Source organism: Myotis daubentonii, chromosome 9 (genome assembly GCF_963259705.1).
Source record: "Myotis daubentonii chromosome 9, mMyoDau2.1, whole genome shotgun sequence".
NCBI classification, from domain to species: domain Eukaryota; kingdom Metazoa; phylum Chordata; class Mammalia; order Chiroptera; family Vespertilionidae; genus Myotis; species Myotis daubentonii.
The window spans coordinates 65472931-65492802 of NC_081848.1; the positions used below are offsets into that span (position 1 = coordinate 65472931).

Here is a 19872-nt window from a genome sequence, read left to right on the forward strand (position 1 = left end):
TATTATACCATTATTTTGAGAAGACTTTCAGAGAGAATCATCCACTGAAATTATTATGCTTTTTATATGCTGTTGCCACCGATGCAATAGTACTCAAGAACAAATGTTGTCTTAGGATATCTTCCAAAGTTATGAGGTAATTAATGGAAGGGGCTCCAGGGAACCAGGGAACCGGGGGTGTGTGGTGGTAGACGCGGGCAGCACCAGACCAAGGTGCGGGTGGGGGGCAGGGTCTTGAGGCAGCAGGGGCTGTGAGGGCCCTGGCAGCCGGGACTTCGCAGGCCTACCCTTGCACAAATTTCGTGCATTGGGCCTCTAGTATAGTATATAAATGTGTAATCATGATGTTGTACTTCTGAAACTAATATAATATTGTATGCCAACTACTATCACAAAACGAATGTTTTTAAAGAATTCAATAAATATAGACTGAGTTGTTAGAAGCCACAGGAGCATCTGGATTCTCCTGAAGTCATTGAGTATTTAACAGTAGGAGCTTCCTGTGCATAAATACAAAGTAAGGAAGAAATATAATGAACTAAGAACATTCTAAATCTACAGGAAAGAAACATTCTGAATTGAGTACATCTTTGAGAAGTAACAGGGTAAGAGAAAGCCCACCCTTGTTTACAAGAATATAAAAAATTGAATTACCTATATAACCCAGTATTTGAAATTTAGTTTTATGTAAAAAATTACATTCAATAACAAAAACAAGAACATGCTGCAGTCACCTGTATATGTTTTCAAATCTCATCTTTATAACTACTGATTGTTAACTTGTGTGTCAATTTGCAGGCTTTTGTTCTTATGTTATAACTAACCAGAGAACCTCCTAGAACCATTACAATGTAAAATTGTATTTTTGCTTCATTAAATGAAATCGTTATGCCTTGGCCAGTGTCGCTTAGTAGATAGTCAACCCACGCACTGAAGGATCACAGGTCAATTCCTGTTCAACGGTTCATGTGTGAGCTGCAGTTTGATCCCTGGCCCCAGTGGGGGCACATGCAGGAGGCAACCAATCAACGTGTCTTTCTCACATCAATGTTTTTCCATCTCTCTCTGTGTCTCTCTCTTTCTTCCTCTCTCTCTCTTTCCCCTTCCCTCCCTCACCGCCTTCCACTCTCTCTAATAATCAATGGAAAAAATATCCTCGGTTGAGGATTAAGCAAAGAAAAATTTAAAGTTTTTAAAAATTGTTAGGCAGTAAAAAGTTTTATGCTTTTAAAAACTAGACCCTGGCCCTAGCTGGGTTGGCTCAGTGGATAGAGCATCAGCCTGCAGACTGAAAGGTCCCAGGTTGGATTCTGGTCAAGGGCACATGCCCGGGGTTGCAGTTTCTATCCCCAGTAGGGCGCCTTGCATTGATCAGGAGGCAGCCCATTAATGATTCTCTCTCATCATTGATGTTTCCCTCTACCTTCCTCTCTGAAATCAATAAAAATATATTTAAAAATAAATAAATAAATAAAATAAAAACTACACCCTGTTTAAACTTTTATTCCATACAGTATTTACACATTATTTCATTTTACAATTTCCAAGTGTAATCCTCACTTTTAAATCACAACTTTATTGTTTAGGTTTTCACTTGGCACATATTTTTTCCAAGTAGAAAATCATTACAAGATTATGACAACCAATTTTTTAACCTATTTATTATATTTGTACAAATTACAGAGTGTAAACTCACTATTTGGCTGTCTTTGTAAACAGTGACTACAGAGGTTATGTTTTCATTTTATTATATAAACATTATGAAGACATTTTCTTATATAATTTTTACTTTTTTTTCTTAGGAGTTATGGAAAGCCTTAATGTTATATTTCCATACAAAGGCTAAATAGTTTCTTGAAACCCATCAAAATGGGGCTGCACTGCTCTGAGAGACTTTATGAACTTTATTCTTTCACACCCTCCAAGGATGAACTATCAACCCAATTTTTCATTATCCAAGTCAAAGGAAACTTTCTGAAGAAAACATTTCCTTCTCCATCCTTCATAAATCCAGCTTAGAAATTAGAATTAGAAACATTTTCATTCATTTTGGGGCCAGAAGAAACTAGGCTTTCAAATTTGAGAATTCTAGGACATTAACAGATTTACCTCTGTACACCTTGGTTCACTTTCATGTTTTCTTGCAAAATATGCAGGTCCTGCAGATATAATACTTAGAATCACAAAGATCACAGTCCCTACTGACATCCTAGCAGCCTCATGGAGTCCTAACAATCAGCTCTCAGTTCACAAGTACTTTCACAAGAGGGAAAAGAACTTGCTCTAACAATGAAAAAATTTTAATTATAAGGTGAGTTGGAGATTATATGCACTGCCTTTTAGCCACAGAGAAAGTAGAAAAAATGTGTCCAATTAACAGGAAAGAAATCACATTGCCCTGAGCAACAAAAAATCACCATTGCCCTGAGCTTTCTATGAGCCAGGCCTACTCCAGGGGAGGACAAGTTGCTATATATTTATTGGGAGCCCTGTGTTAACTTGCATAATTAGGATTCCAAGTTCTTCCTTTAAATAAAAATAGTCATAGATGTCATGTTTGCCTTCATTTGGGACAGTGTGGGTGTAAGGACCCTATCGAGAGTGCGTTGGATGTTCAAGGCCACTCTGAGCATGGGAATCCTAATCAGGGTGTTCAAGCCTAAGTTGCTATAAGCAGGTGCAAGAAGCAAGGACACAGCTATCTTACTGTCTGCATACTGCAAAAGGGTGCCCTTCTATAACCCAAAAATAGTGAGGTCACAATTTGGAAAGAAGCCTCTTTGTCTAAGTTAGTATTAAAGTACGTTGCTAACCAGCAGGTAGCGGCTCAGAGGTGGCTGCTTAGTGAGGCTGTAGCTCTAAGGATAGCTCCTGTATAGCTCCTATGTTGAGTCTACTGTTACTTTGTAGGAAAGATGTATTGTTACCTAGCCGGTGTATGGCTACTGGGGACTGTACTTTGAAGAACTGCTTTGTCTAATAGCTCATGTCGCAGCAATGGCTATTTGGGCTACAATAAAGACTCTTATATACCCACAACTTCTCAGGGTTTCTCCATCAAATACCTGGCATCCAAGAAGGTCCAGTCCCTGGCAGAGGGGCTCAGATCCGACGTTAGGGGAGACCAAGGAGGCAAACCAGTCCCCACTTGCCCATCCAGATCCATTTTCTGCTGTTAGAGCAGTTAGGTAACTTATTATGTTATCAGAGAAATGCACAGGTGGAATTTTTCTGTTGCTAGTGGGAGTGGGATTCTTACGATATCTTGAGAAAAAGAATTTCCTAAGACTCACATAGGAGAATGAAATGTGGTAGAAAGGTTTATTCGAGTGAAATTATATCCCTGGGGTTGCAAAGTCCCATTTCTCTTAAACCAGTCCTGGAAAATGTGCAGCTGGGGCTTCAGCAGAGCTAGAAGCAAAGCCAGTGTCCAAAGTTTCCATTCCATGAAGGAGTTGAGTTGGGCACAGCATCAGTCTAGTCACAGTCCGTCAGTCTATTGTATAGGGCTGTGAGTCACATGGGGAGCACACCCCCCTGTAACAGGAGAGCTAGGAGCACAAGAAGGCCAAGAGAAAAGTCCTTTGATCAGGAGCTTATCAATCTCAAATCTGCCCATGTGGTGGCCTGTCTATTCTGGCCAATGCCCTGAACCCAGGTGTCTGACAGAAAACTACCTTCCTTACCTCATTTAGACCTTACTGGGCATATTTTTATTATCTAGTCCCTTCCCCCACTGGTGTTCGGGGAATAGACCTGGAGAATGTTAAGTGGCAGATTCCTGACAGAGCTGTACAAATGGCATGCCTATATTACCTGGCCTTTCTTTTACTCCTTTTCTGTAAATAAATAAGTAAGTAAATAATAACTGGGTAAATTATAATGGTATCAGTAAGACTGCAAAACAGGATAATTTTAGGGCCATTTAATACAGGATTTTCCTCCAAAATGTGGGCTTTGGATCCAAAATAAGAGTTCTGAATTCAAATGAAATGCACAGTGGAATAAGCAAAGTAAAATTAACTTATTTTGTGTCTCTAAAAACAAACGTGGGCAGGGGGTACAAAAATCCCGATATTGTAACAGAAAAAAAAAATTACAATTCTAACTATTAAACAGAATTAGAATAAAATGCACTAAAAGGTGATAAAGGAACTCACATACAGTGTCCTTATAAGCTAATTGCAGTTGCAGTTCCTCCCTGCCTGACTGTAAGAATTTGGGCAAATGACCAGCAGAAATGCTGCCTGAACATCCTCTTCCTTTTCTGGGAAGCCAGCAGTGAAACTGCAGGTGGAGCAATGAAACTACGTGATGGAGGCTTCCTGTTTCTCCCCTGAGGGATTTGTTATTCTGTCTTACTGGCAGCTATATGCAGTAGCCTCAGCGCCCAGTTCAAGCAACACTTTCTTTTCCACACAGATACCATTAAACACTTATCCAATTGAACTGCATTTAATTGGTTCCTTTTCAATTACAGGAAGAATATGTGGGGTGGGGGGGGGGGGGGTGAGCGCTAGGCAGCTGGCCCTAGGACAGTGAAGGCGAACTTTTTGAGCTCGGCGTGTCAGCATTTTGAAAAACCCTAACTTAACTCTGGTGCCGTGTCACATATAGAAATTTTTTGATATTTGCAACCATAGTAAAACAAAGACTTATATTTTTGATATTTATTTTATATATTTAAATGCCATTTAACAAAGAAAAATCAACCAAAAAAATGAGTTTGCGTGTCACCTCTGACACGCATGTCATAGTTTCGCCATCACTGCCCTAGCAGAAGGACTTTGCTTTCAATCTTTCTAAATATATTTTGTAACTGAACCTGGTTCTTTCCGGAAAAACAAGTTGCCTACAACCAACCCTGGGGAAGAGAAGCAAGGGAGACTTAGCCACTGGCAGAATAAAGTGAGTATATTTAATCTAAGGGTTTTTATAGATAGCTCAGGCATGCTGATAAGGTTTTTCTGCCAAGTGATAACTGTAGGTGTGAGGAAGAGCCCATGGCAGGATTTATTGTACTAGCTCTTGAGGATGTGCTCCAAAAAAAGAGGAAGGAAAAGAATTCAGTCAGGTTAGACACGTTGCTTTCAGCCTTATCATACCCTGATCAGGGACCCCAGCCATGCCAGACTTCTGACCTTCACAGACATGAATTCTGTTTGAAGCTGCTAAATTTATACTTTCTAGTAAAACGTGCCTCCTTTAAAAAAAATCATGAAGACTTTGTAGCCAGAGAGATTGTTCAAAACCTGTTTCATTGGACCCTAAATTGGAGATAATGAAACTTTTTTCTCTTTAGTTACCGTCTCTGTAAAACAAGAGTAGTATTATATTATTTCTTCCCACCGAGTTATAAAAATTAGAGACCATGTGTATAAAGATCTGTGAGAGCAGCTTAGAAACAAACCATAGTGAAAGTGACATGATAGCAAGTTACTTACCGGATACTCAGGGGTAGCTGTTACAATTAAAAGTAGTAAATATTGTCACTGTTGTTTAGGAACTTAGGACTTTATAGAGGAGATATCCATGGGGGTAAAGTATTGAAGTAAATCTATACTAATAATAGAGGAATATGCAAATTGTCCGAGATGCTATCACAGTAACAGTAATGACCAAACAGCAGGCTGCTTGGGGCAACCAGGCTGGCAGGGGAGAGCAGTTGGGGATGATCAGGCCAGCAGGGGAGCAGTAAGGCATCAATCAGGCTGGCAGGGGAACAGTTAGGGGGCAATCAGGCTGGCAGGCAGAAGCTGTTAGGGGCAATCAGGCAGGTAGGAAGGTGAGCGGTTAGAAGCCAGCAGTCGAGGATTGTGAGAGGGATGTCCAACTGCTGATTTGGGCACAAAAGGAATTGGGCCCAAACCGGCAGTCAAACATCCCCCAAGGGGTCCCAGATTGGAGAGGGTTCAGGCCGGGCTGAGGGACACACCACCCCCCATGCACAAATTTTGTGCACTGGGCCTCTAGTATATGTATATCGGTTTATGGCATTGAGGAGAAAGTGCAAGTAGTGTCTGAAGAATAAGAAAATAGATTATAAATCCCACCTGATAAAATGCTCCAAAGAATTCACTCTTTCAGATAGGAGATTCAGGTCTGCATGTTAAGTCATTTTAGAATATTCTAGAGCTGAGAACTTACCAATCATCAGAGGTGCCAACTTCTTGAGTATTTCTGAAGATGCACTGTACCATTTTATTTTCAAATGTATTTGTTATGCTACCTATATGGAATTCTGTGAGTCATTACCTTTACCTAAGGTTTATTTAAAAGTTGCTTCCTGATGTTATTACAATTCACTTTAACTTTTTCTCTAAATTTCGTGCATGAAACATAAGAGTTCTGTATCCAAAAGAAATGCACAGTGGAAGAAGCAAAATAAATTTAACTTACTATGTATCTCTTTAAAAAAAAGAAAGAAATTTTAAAAAACCGAAACCAGAATTCACAAGTGACCTGGAACACTGAATACCATGAGCCCTCCAGTGAATATACTCAGCCCTGGCAATGGGCTTCCTTGGAGGATAAGGATCTCCATTTAACGAATATTTACACGGCTGTGAACTAGGGGAATCCATGTCCACACTCCCAGCCTCAGTTTCCTTTTTCAGAAATTGAAAGAATTAGACACACTGTTCTCCTGGAGACTCTCCAGCTCTGCAGTGTTGAAGCACCACTTTGTGCAAAATGTCCTGCTAAGCACAACGAGAGATACAAAAGTGAAAAGGACACAGCCCTGCTCTCCATAGTTCTTACCCACTTTGGGCCTCGGTTTTCTCACCTGGAAAACTGGCAAGGTGTGAGGAATCAAGAAAATGTATTTGTAAAGCACTGACTGCATTTATGCTCTCTAACTGCTGCCTAATATCTCAAACAATAAACTCATAGGAGATTTAGATGCTCAAATGACTTAATGAAAGCCAAAAGTTATGTTTCAATGAAAACATTAGTGTACATGTGAGGGATGACTCTACTGCATTTATACCTTAACAGCATGAATCTGATGACTTCAGAAGGCCCCACAGCCAATTCTGTGTTTGTGATGGCATCCCACAATGGGTATCCTGTGAACCCCGGAAGCATGTCTCAGGTGCCCCTGTATCCACTCAACCAGCCACAAGTCCACCAAATTTCTGGGAACCAACCTGGTTTGGAACCGCCTGTGTCTATGCAACCTACTGGGAGATCCTTAAAAGAGGCCAAAGTTTTAGGGGTAAGTGAAATTTCACACTGTGTGCACGGGCCACATGGCTGGAGTCAGGGGTAGGAGGAGGTTTGGAAGTACAGAAACTCCTAAGGCAGCAAGTGGGGCTGGAGCTGACCCAGCCTTGCCAAACTCAGGTCCATTAAGAAGCTCAGCTCTACAGCATTACCAGGGCCTCCCTGTGGGACCTTGTATTATCTATCTTGGGCATTTTAGTAAAGAGAAAGAAAAGCAACAAAGAAGCAGTAAATTGGAATGTTGGTCTTGTTGCCAGAATCCATGTTGACCCATGTGGCCTCTGGAGGAAGGTGGGTCCAGTGAATCAGAACGTGGATTCTAAACCCAATGTGCTTGAATGGAATCTCTCTCCAATGTGAATAAGATATAAACTTTTGATGATTTCCCCCCAAAAGGCTGTCCAGGGTGGGGCCAGGGAAAGCCCATCTCATTGCTTGGGTGAAAGAAGACACTCATGGACTCTTTTTGTTGTTGTTGTTGTTGTTAATTTTCACCTGAGGATATTTCTCTATTGATCTTTTAGAGAGAGGAAGCGAGAGAGGGAGAGAGAGAAACATCGATGTGAGAGAAACACATTGATTGGTTGCCTCCTGAATGTGCCTGGATCAGAGCCTTGGCCTGGGACAGGGAGGAGCCTGTAACTGAGGTATGGGCCCTTGACCAGAATAGAACCTGGGACCCATCAGTCTGCAGGACCACCCTCTATCCACTGAGCCAAACCAGCTAGGACAAGACAACGCATGAATTCTGATTCAGGCTGCCTGGGTTCAAATCCTAACTCCTCCCCCACCCCATATACTGCTCATAGTAATGTAAATTGATACAACCTGTATGGAGGGCTTTCTGTATCTGCCAAATTTTAAAATACACAATAATTCAATTTCTGAGACTTGTCCTGCAGATATGCCTGTACACGTAAGAAATATGACATGTATGAGGTTATTTATTGCAGCATGGTGTGTGATAGTGAAACTGGCCCAAATGACCCTCAGGGTCTTTTGCCTGCTGCTGTGAAGCCAAATTCATGACACCATTGCTGATGGTAGAAAAGTGATTTATTTAGGTGCTGACTACCTGAGAAGATGGTAGACTTATGACTTAGCAACCATCTTAATGTCTCAGGGTAGGCAAAAGGCTTTTATAGAGGGATTGTGGAAAGAAGGGCATTAAGGAATGCTGACATTAGTTTTACATTTGGGTTCTCACGTGGGTTTGATGACCTCTTTCATGTCTGTCAGCACCTGGTGAGTTTTTCTCTCTCTGTGGGTTTTATTTCTGGCATCAGGATGTTATAGGCCTGTCCAGCCATCAGTATCTACTACACATTTATGGTAGAGGCCAGTGAAAAGGGCAACTGGAACTGCTTCTGCCTTAACATGCTTAAATATGAAATTATTAATATTTAAGACTGTAAGTTTTATTAGTATATTCTTACTTTTAATCTTTGATTAGTTAGTTAATTAGATGTAAAGTTTTTTTTAAACCCTATACCCTGTTACAATAGCTAAAGAATGGGAACAACCAAAAAATTCATCAGTATAATACTGGTTAAGTCAATATATTGTATGTCTAAAGAATGAAATGTGATGGAGCTATGAAAAAGACACTCTTAGTCCTGGCCAGTGTGGCTCAGTTGGTTGACCTTCATGTCATGTACTCAGTGGTCGCCAGCTCTATTCCCAGTCAGGGCACAGGCCCGATGGCAGACTCCATATCCAGTAGGAGGCAACCGATCAATGTTTCTTTCTCATCAGTAGTTCTCTCTCCCTTCTCCCTTCCTCTCTCTAAAGTCAATGATAACTTATTTTTTTAATACAAAATGTTTTTAAAATAAAAATAAAACTCCTTATCTCCTTATGTAATTATAAGGACATACTCCCAAGCTACATCATTGAGAAAAAAAATTGGGGGCAGATATTTTGTATAATTTTCTACCATTTGTGCAAGTTTAATGGAATAACATATTTATATTCTCTATATATTTTGAGCATGAATATATATTAGTTTCCTAGAGTTGCCATAAAAAAAGTACTACCAATTGGGTGGCTTAGAACACAATAAAATTATTATCTCAGTTCATAGGTTTGTAATCATAGTATCCATGGGGCCGTGCTCCCTCTGAAGGCTCTGGGGATGGTTCTGTTCCAGGCCAGTCTCCCAGCTTCCAGTAGGTCCTTGGCTTGTGGCAGCATTACTCCCATCTTGGCATTCTCCTAGGTGCACATGTTTCTCTTCACATGGCATTCCTTTGAAAGGATAGCAGTCATTTAGGGGATACCCTATTCCATTATACTTCATATTATCTAATTGCATCTGCAGCAACCCTATTTACAAATGAGATTCCATTCTGAGTCACTGGAGGTTTGAACTTCAAAATATTAATTTGAGCCCTGGCCAGAATTGCTCAATTGTTGTGCACTGAAGGGTGGCAGATTTGATTACTAGTCAAGGGCATGTACCTGGGTTGCAGGTTCAATACCCAGCCCCAGTCCAGTCATATATGAGAGGCAACCAATTGATGTGTCTTTTGCACACCAGTGTTCTCTCTCTCTCTCTCTCTCTCTCTCTCTCTCTCTCTCTCTCTCTCTCTCTCTCTCTCTCCATCATATCTCTGTTCCATTCTCTCTCAAAATCAATAAGAAAAATTTTCACATGAAGATTAAAAAATAGAGATATATAAATTTGATGAGCAAGAGAAGACACAATTCAATCCAAAGCAATATTCCAAAGAAATAAAAGATGAGCACAAAGACTTATCTACAAAATGATGTTCATTGCAGTATTGTTTATAATATGGAAACATATTACACCTGCCCAATATCTTTGTTCCAACTCTTCCACAGATCATCCACATAATGGGATGTGGAAAACCTTATAAAGCATATATTTAAAGAATACTTAATACCGTGGGGATGTTTTCATAATGAAATATTAAGTTAGATATGCAGAGCCCTTTTGTATAATCAGCGTATATATTTGAAAAAATAATGGAAGTTTATACACCAAAATACAAGTGGTTGTTTTCTTTGAGTGGGGGGAAATTATGGGAAGTATTATTTCATTAGTACATTTTAAATATGACTTTATTGACCAAGGAAACAAAATATATTTTAAAATAAGAAGGAGTCCCAAGGGTGCAGGGGTTAAGATTTGTCCTTGGAAACAAAGGTCTCAGCTTTTGGTTCATCTAACAGGCCATCCAGATCCTGATCGGCCTGGTACACATTGGCCTCGGCAGTGTCTTAGGCACCATCGTTCTCTGGTACTACACGGCTCTCTCATTCTACGGAGGCTATCCCTTCTGGGGAGGCATCTTGGTAAGTAATGTCAGTCGCCCTGCAAGTGAGTTCCAGAAAGTGCCAACACACTCAGGCTCACCTTGGCAATACAACCCCAAGTGCAGGTCCCTCAGCCAGGCCTGCACCCTCTCACAGTCTGGGAGCCCTCGGGGGATGTCGACTGCTGGCTTAGGCCCGCTCCCTGGGGGAAGCAAGCCTAAGCCGGCAGTTGGACATCCTTAGTGCTCTCGCAAAGGTGTGAGAGCCTCCCACCACCGCCGTTGTGCTTGCCAGCCATGAGCCCGGCTTTGGCTGAGCAGCTTGCCCCCTGTGGGAGCACACTGACCACCAGGGGGCAGCTCCTGCATTGAGCATCTGCCCCCTCGTGATCAGTGCGTGTCATAGTGACCAGTTGTTCCACTGTTGGGCTAAAACCGGCTCTCCGACATCCCTTGAGGGGTCCTGGATTGCGAGAGGGCATAGGCCAGGCCGAGGGACCCCACCGGTGCACCATCAGGTCTGGGGAGGGATACGGGAGGTTGGCCAGCTGGGAAGGGACTGTGAGAGGGCTCCAGGGCATGTCCGGCCCGTCTGGCTCAGTCCCAATTGGCTGGACCCCAGCAGCAAGCTAACCTACCAGCTGAGCGTCTGGGTGGTCAGTGCATGTCATAGAAAGTGGTTGAGGAGCCTTAGCATATCATTAGCATATTGACCAAAGATGACCAGACACTTAGCACATTAGGTTTTTATTATATAAGATAGTTCTGGATGCTGGAAGTCCAAGATCAAGGTGTGGGAAGGGTTGTTTCTCTTGAGACCTCTCTCCTTGGCTTGTGGATGGCTGTCTTCCTCCCTGTGTCTTCACATGATCTTCCTCCATGTGTGTCTCTGTCCTCATAGCTCTTCTAATTAGAACACCACTTATATTTTACTAGAGGCCCCGTGCACAAAATTTGTGCACTGGGGGGGGGTGTCCCTCAGCCCAGCCTGCATCCTCTCCAATTTGGGACCCCTTGGGGGATGTCCAACTGCTGGGTTAGGCCCCATCCCTGTGGGACTGCTGGCTCCAAACTGCTCACCTGCCTGCCTGCCTGATTGCCCCTAACCACTTCTGCCTGCCAGCCTGATCACCCCCTAACCACTCTCTAGCCAGCCTGATCGACACCTAACTGCTCCCCTGCTGGCCCAATCACCCGCAACTGCCCTCCCCTGCAGGCCTGGTCCCCCCCAACTGCCCTCCCCTGCCAGCCTGGTTGCCCCTAACTGCCATCCCCTGCAGGCTTGGCCCTCCCAATTGCCATCCTTCCCCTGCTGGCCTGGTCACCCCAAATGCCCTCTCCTGATGGCCTTGTCACCCCCTAACTGCCCTCCCATGCTGGCCTGATCACCCACAACTGCCATCCCCTGCCGGCCATCTTTTGGTGGCCATCTTGTGACCACATGAGGGTGGCCACCTTGTGCAAGGGTGTGATGGTCAATTTGCATATTCTCTTTTTATTATATAGGATTAGGGCCCATCCACATGACCTCATTTAACCTTAACCACTTCGTTAAAGGTCCTATCTTCAAATATAGATGCTCTTCAACTTATGATGGGGTTACAGCCCCAAAGGCCATTATAAATTGAAAACATCCTGAGTCAAAAATGCATAAATACTACATTGTAGAGAATGGGTGATTTAGGCTTGTGATTGCATGGCTGAAAGGGAGCTGAGGCTGGCTACTTCTATCCAGCATCACCAGAGAGTATGTTACCACATATCACTCACCCAGGAAACATCAAAATCCAAAATCCAAAGAACAGTTTCTACTGAATGTGTATGGCTTTCACACCATTGTAAAGTCAAAAAAAAAAAAATCCATAGTTCCAACTATAGTGAGTCTGGTAATATATATACAGTCACATTTGGAGGTCCTGGGGGTTTAGACTTCAAACAATGGATTATCATGAGATAAACTTCAGCTCATAATACCAAGTCCCAACCCTATAAGGCACCATCACCCCAATTAGGTCACCTTTTCTAATTAGTCCACCTTACAGGTTAGGAAACCTTTTCCTAGTTCATCACCCCAGTGTTCAAGTGCTGTTGGACAAAGGCCCACAACTGGAGCTCCAGGAGAAAACATTTCACCAGTAACTGAGTGTCTGCCTAGCCACAGAACAGTCATTAAGCAGTGGGTACTCAACCTGGAGTCCTCTGATGGGCTCAGAGTCCACCTTGTAACAAAATATTTGGTACATAGGTGTTTTTGTTTTTATGGAAAAGCCCATAGTATTGATCACATTTTCAGGGTGATCTATAATCCCTTAAAAGTTTAAGAACCACAGATCCTTTCTTTTCTCCAATATATTACCTTTATGATTCTTTTCCATTCTCCTTAGTGTCTTCCCTCCTCCACAGGCACACATACGCAATCCAATCCCTCTCCCATCAACCATGTCCTTTTCTACCCACTATAACACAATTTTTCTCTCAAATCACTCCCTCCTTCTTTTTCCTTTCCTTTCCTTTCCTTTCCTTTCCTTTCCTTTCCTTTCCTTTCCTTTCCTTTCCTTTCCTTTCCTTTCCTTTCCTTTCCTTTCCTTTTATCTCTCTTCTCTTCTTTCCCTTTCCTTTCCCCTTCTCCTTCCTTCCCTTTCCTTCCCTTTTTCCCCCCTCCCTTGAGTTGAGTAGGAGGTCCCAGCAGATGATCCTAGCATGTATGAGAGCACATGTGTGTGATCAGAAACACAGAAGCCTGAAAGTGGGGCCCTGACCTCTGGACTCTTTCTTTTTTTCTCTTTGAAAAATATACTTTTATTGATTTCAGAGAGAAAAGGAGAGGGAGAGAGACATAGAAATATCAGTGATGAGAGAGAATCATTGATTGGCTGGCTCCTGCGTGCCCCCCATTGGGAATCAACCCCACAACCCAGGCATGTGCCGTTGACTGGAATCAAACCTGGGACCCTTTAGTCTGCAGGCCAACATGTTATCCACTGAGCCAAACCAGCTAGGGTTCTCTGGGCTCTTTCTAAACTCCCTCTCTTCTGTGCCAGTTCATCATTTCAGGATCCCTCTCAGTGACATCAGAACAGCTACCGAGATCTTCTTGCCTGGTAAGTCCCACCCTGAGACAGGCTCTCCCAGCTGTGGACCTTTAGGGGACACACACATGGAGGGAAACAAGCTCATACACAATGCCTTCCTTGTCCTTGAACCTACTTATAACCAGACACAGGGCACTGACACGCATGCTCACTCATACTCACTTACAAGACCACATGAACCTGGACAGAGTCACAAATGGGAAAGAGTCCAGAAGATTTGGTGGAAGGAAGTGCAGCATCAGGGTGTGGAGAGACAGAGAGAATAACTTTCCTAAGAGGATCTTACAAGAGGAGGCAAAAAAACAACCAGGGGTGCTAGGCTGCCCTCCAGCAGAGCAGGAACCGACTGCCTGCAGCACACAGAGCCCAGTGCCAGACATTTCTACAGGGAAGCCAGGGGAGGCTCAGGAAGCAGCTTCCCAAAGGAATCCTTCCAAACTAGTTCTGTGAATTAACATGGGCAAGCATTGGTGGCCCCAAATATTGGACCAAGAAAGTACTTTTCTTTCCCCAGGATGACCTGGTCCTACACCAGATGAGATCTATTTAAAAAATCCACAGGGAAGATCAATTCTGGGCATGCCTTCCTGCACATGGACCAGAATCATGGAGCATCAGAGCCTGTCACATCCCAGACCACGTGGGCTGAGTCTCCTGCCTATGGCCTGTGGGATAAATGAGTCCAGTGATTCCTAAACATTATTCTTGGGGATACTTGTCCCATGAGATACTCTATGAAGATGGTTAGAGAACTTGGGAGGGATTTCTATTTAGTAGTCTCTTCTCCAGGGGATCCATGATCCATGTTAAAGACTTTGAGAAGTCCTGCACAAAAGATCTAACTTTGTGCCACCCAGGTGCTTTCAAAGTTACTTTACCACCAAACCTATTTTGCACAAGACATCTCTTTACTTGCCTCACATCTAGGGTTCCAGGAATTCACATTATGAAGCACTTGTTTTGCCTCTGCTCATCTCAGCTACAATTGTTTTCCTTTCTCATACTTACCCTCTCTCTGTATCTTCTTCAGTTGAAGGGTAGCATGGGCTTGAGTATCACCAGTGCAATCGTCTCTCTGGTCGGAATCATGCTCCTCATCACAGATATGATTATCAACAACCTGCATAGCTCCTTCAGCTCCTATCCCTGCAGTGGTGTGGTAAGTATCTCTCTTGACCAATTCTCCTCTGGTTTCCAATGTAGCTGTCTTTAGGAAATCATTGGAAAGGGCTTGGTCCCATCAAGCTGCTTCACCAAGCACCAAAGGAAACAGATGCTCTCAGAACAGTTTCAAGTCCCTGACCTGTAGGTTATTGCTGCTGCTCCAAGCATGCGACTCTTCTTAGTCTTAATTCCTATCTTTATAAAAGAGGACCTATCTTTTGACATTGTTGGGAGAATTAAATGCAGTTATAGAGATAATGCACCGGTACCCACCAACCTGTACATCTACCCACATGTTCACCTTCCTGCCAATTTTCATAGATAAAGGGATCAGCAAAGATGTTCAGAATGGGACAGAGAGTGAACATTTAAGGTTTTGCAGGCCATCTGGTCTCTGTTGCAGTGCTCAATCCAGTGTGAAAGCAGCCATAGAAATGCATAGGCAAATGAGCTATCCCATGTTATAGACCCATGTTATCAAATAGAAATCTAATGTAAGCCACGTGTGTGACTTTACATTTTCTAGTCTCCGTATTAAAGAGTGAAAAAAACTGAAATTAATTTCCATAATACATTTAATTAACCCCATAAATAAAAAACATCATTTCAATTTATAACCTGTATAAAAATCAATATTTGGCATTTTGGGTGAAACATCTTAGAAATCCAGTGTGTATTTTGCATTTACAACACATCTCAAGACCTCAGGGGACACTTGGCTAACATTTAAAAATTCAGCTATAGATGAGTCCCATGTAAACTCAATGTCTCCCTCTACACAGTAGCCCTGCCCTCTCTGCCCACTCAAGTTATATCACTCCACGTGCTTCTCCCCTCTCCCTGGCCCCACCTCTCTTCTATATCACTATCTGCCATTTGCTACAGCTTTTCCATCAACATGTGAACACACTTTTGTATCTTTCATCTTCGATGACACACTAACCTTTTCTTGGTTATTTCAGCTACCACTCCATTTCTCTGGCTCTCTCTGCAGAAAATTCCTTAAAAGAGTTGTCTGCCTCACTGTCTCCAATTTTCTCCGCACATAATCTCTCTTTAACCCACACTAGCCATACTTTCAACCTCAGTTCTCCAAAAAACTCCTCTATTCAAGCGCCCAATCATTCCTCCTCTTTGGTGGACTTCCCGTTGGCTTTCAGGCCCTGCGGCTGGTGTTCCTGCACCCACACTGGTTGCTCTCTTTTCTTTTGATGGTTCTTGTCTTTCCCCCAATTTCTCACACTCCGTCCTCAATTTTCTTCTGTTTCTCTCTCTACTCTCTGCCTTAGCAATCTCATCCAGTCTGGTGACTTGAAACACTTTCCTATGACAATGACTCCAAATGTCTATGTTCTGGCAAAACATCTCTCACAAACTCGTGTCTAGTATCCAGTTGTCCACTCTCCATCTTATATTTGGATATTAACATGTCCAAATCTCATCTCCAGTTTTTATTTGCCAAACGTTCTCACAGGCTGCCTTTTCCAGGTTGATGGCACTGCATCCTTCAAGTCACTCAGAAAAAACTCTGGTGAAATCATTGATTGACCCATTCTGTCTCCCGCACCTCTGAGCCAACTCCTCAGGGAATCCTGTTGATTTCACCTTGAAAATGCATCCAGAATCCAGCCATTTTCACCAGTTTCTCAGTCACCATACTGGCTGGAGCCACCACCCCTGACTTCTAATCTCAGTTCTGCCAATGTCTGATCTTGGAAAAAGATCGCTTCCATCCCATGCACCCACACACCTCTGGCTTCAGTCCAGAAGAAGGAGGGCTGGACTTCAACATAGCTTAGCAAAAGATGAAGCAAGGCATGGGGTGCTCCACGGTCTCAACAAGCATGAATTAATACTCACCAAATAATAACTATCTAAGCTGCTGGAGGAACCCTTCTCCCTCATGGAAGGGTGTTTTAATTTTTCAAATACAGTTGACAAACAATACTATATTAGTTTCAAGTATATGGTGTAATGATTAGACACATATAACTTATGAGATGACTACATTCCTATACTGTACGTTAATTTACCTGCCTGTGACTGTTTTTACAACTCCCTATTTGTATTTCTTAATACCCTTCACATTTTCACCCATCTTCCCAGCCCTCCTCCCATTAGAAAGCTTTCTTTATAAAAGGATGTTGTTGTTAAAAATATTTGAAGAGGAAAAGCATCATTTTTAAAGTCCCCTTCTCCCTAAGCTTCTGTGATTCCTTGTTTAAGACATCATTATACTACTGTTCCCCTTGCCTGGACAGATGTTCAAACCCACATCACTGAATCTTCTACTGAGAATGAAACTTTCCCTCCTCAGTACCCTGAGGCACTACTATTGGGACTTTTATAGCTCTTACCATGTCTGAGTTAAATTATAACTATCTGCATTTGTATCTGCCTCCCTCACTAGATTGTGCTTCTCGGGATGCGTTCCTAGTCTTTCGTAGCAAACAGATGTTTAATAAATGCTTCCTAAATCAAGAGGGAAGAGAAGGAAAGTGCTAAGGAGGGCATCTCTCCATGAGAGAGAATTTTCTGAGAAGCCAGCTATCACCAAAGCCATTTTAAAAATCATAATTGGACCAACATTTGTTTGATACCTACTATGTGCCATGCACTTTCATTTTCATATTTATTCTCTCCTGTAATTGGAATCCCAATGTTATTAGGGTCACTCATCTCTTGTCCTTTTATGATAAAGTGGATTCTACCCAAACTCTCTCCCCAGATACAGTGGGAGATCCCATTTTCCTGAGCATTGTTGGAGAACAGCAAGGAAAGGGCTTAGATGTCTCCTGGTGCTAACATGAAATTGACTACTGCTGAATTAGTTCCATTTGGGGATGCTTTTACTGACCGTTTTCTTAAGTTAAAGGCAGTCCCAATTAGTTCTCTCCACAAAATGCCACGGTCAGCAGCCAGGAAGATTGTTTTAGTAGCTGACTTTCTCTGAAGGTTCAGAGGGATGGTGGAGGTAACTACTGATGCCTGGAGGTGAGACATCCATGCTTTGTAATGTGTTAATTTCTCACAAGATGCCTTTTTTTCTGTAGGCCCTACCATCCCTTCATGTTGCTCAGTCCTGTCTTTCTCCTCTATCCATCTTTCTTTGCTCTCTCTGAGGACTGTCCATACTCCCAAATTTCTCTTCGCTTCCTACACAGAACAGTTTCACTGTTTCACTGTCTCACTCCAGACCCCATCCTTAGGTTTCATGCCCTGTACCCAAAACAAGTCATCAAGGTGTTTTCTCAAACAATGACTATTCTTTTCCTTAGAGCAACACAGGTAATACGTGTTAAAATAATTCTTTTACAAACATACTCGACCCTCACATAACCTGGGGAGATATTTTCTACATGAGGCTGAGATGAGGTTAGAGGACTTCCTCAAAGCCCTAGCCATGGTCCATTGCAGAGCCATGCTTTGAGCCAGACCTCACACTCCCAGGGCACCACTCATGACCTCCATTATCTTTCTGGTTCCAGGTCTCTGGAGTGACTACTTCTGCCGTGCTGTTCATCTTTAGCCTCTTGGAGTTCTGCATTGCCTGCACGTCTGCCCACTTTGGTTGCAAACTATTCCGCTATTCACACAACAACGTGAGTTTGTAGGACCCTTAGTGGGTGGAAAGATGCCCTAAAGAGTGTGGGCACTAGAAAGGCTGTTAGGCTTTTGTTTCCTCTCCAGGCACATGGGGAGTCCCGGAATATCTACAGCCTTTGTGCAATTGTGGTTCTCACTAACGCACCTCCATGTACCTGTCTTTTTCAGGGCACTGTGGTGTTTCAAACTGTCTATGTGACAAACCCAGTGGCCAATCCAGAACCAGTGAACTCTCCACCGTCTTATTCCAGTGAGATCCAGGACTCCAAATAAGCCAAAGGTTCTAGAAGCATCTTTCACTGGAACCAAAAGAAGAACTCTCCTTTCTGGGCTTCTGAAACTCAGCTTTTTCCTTCCTTGACAAACTCAGGAATGTGTCTCTCCAACTCCTGGCACCTTGGTCTTCAGTCACTTCAGCTTGGTTACTCATGCTGTTCCTCCATTTAAAAGGAGACAGGACTTTAAAGTGAATTTTAGCAAAGAGGTCCTCCCTAGGACATCCACCTGTGGGATGTCTACTGCAGATATTCATGTGTTTACCTGTGTGAGCTCATGAGCTAATGGAACAAGTGTCTAGACATCGCAAGCTTCATTCTCCCAATCATTCAGTCACTGAATAAAAGTGCACTGAGCATTTGATATGTTTAAAGCTCTATTAATGTCAGGATGAGGGTGAACATGGTGAACTTGCAAAGTCTTTGACTTCAAGTAACTTCTGCCTCACAAGAGAAGAAGAACATGCAAGCAGATTTCTATAACACACGATAGAATTTAGGGGTGTGTAGAGAGAGATCAGAGATGAAAACGATTTATTCTGGCAGTGATGGGTGAAGCAGAGAACAAGCATGGTTGAAGAAGCAGCATTTGTTGGGGGTATCAAAGGAGAGAGTGTTGTTTTTGGGTTTTTAAAAAAATCTTTATTGTTGAAAGTATTGCATATGTTCCTCTTTTTCTCCCATTAACTCCCCTCAGCCCACTTCTGTCCCCAACCCCAGGCTCTCACCACCCCATTGTCTGTGTCCATGGGTTATGCATACACGCATACAAGGTCAGGGTTGATCTCTTACCACCAACTCTCCCCTGCCTTCCCTCTAAGGTTCAACATGCTTCTATGACTCTGGATCTATTTTTGTTCATCAGTTTATTTGGATCATTAGATTCCACATATGTGTGAGATCAGGTGATACTTATGTTTCTGTGAATGGCTTACTTTGCTTAGCCAATACTCTCCAGGCTATCCAGGCTGTTATAAGTGTTCAGAGTTCTTTCTTTTATATTGCCACACTAGAGACCCAGTGCATGAAATTCATGCAGCGGGGGTGACCCTCAGCCCAGCCTGCTCCCTCTCTAATCTGACACCCCTTGGGGGATGTCACAATCTGGGACCGCTGGCTCCTAACTGCTCACCTGCCTGCCTGATTGCCCCTAATCGCTTATGCCTGCCAGCCTGATCGCCTCCTAATCACTCCCCTGCTGGCCTGATTGATGCCTAACTGCTCCCCTGC

The 19872-nt window shown here is 42.9% G+C and overlaps 1 protein-coding gene across 2 annotated transcripts; it reads left to right on the forward strand.

Moving 5' to 3' along the window:
• The first annotated feature begins 4602 nt into the window (after positions 1 to 4602).
• On the forward strand, positions 4603 to 19489 carry LOC132241103 (membrane-spanning 4-domains subfamily A member 8-like). Of its 2 annotated transcripts, none has more exons than XM_059709220.1 (7): positions 4603 to 4908; positions 7000 to 7219; positions 10423 to 10554; positions 13547 to 13606; positions 14628 to 14756; positions 18250 to 18363; positions 18536 to 19489. In XM_059709220.1, the coding sequence occupies exons 2-7, from the start codon at positions 7001 to 7003 to the stop codon at positions 18638 to 18640; spliced, it is 759 nt and encodes a 252-aa protein (XP_059565203.1). In that variant the 5' UTR covers positions 4603 to 4908; position 7000; the 3' UTR covers positions 18641 to 19489. The 2 variants fall into 2 exon arrangements, with proteins under 2 accessions (XP_059565203.1, XP_059565202.1); XM_059709219.1 differs by lacking the exon at positions 4603 to 4908 and adding an exon at positions 4921 to 5074 and having other exon boundaries at positions 10423 to 10545.
• The last annotated feature ends 383 nt before the right edge of the window (positions 19490 to 19872 follow it).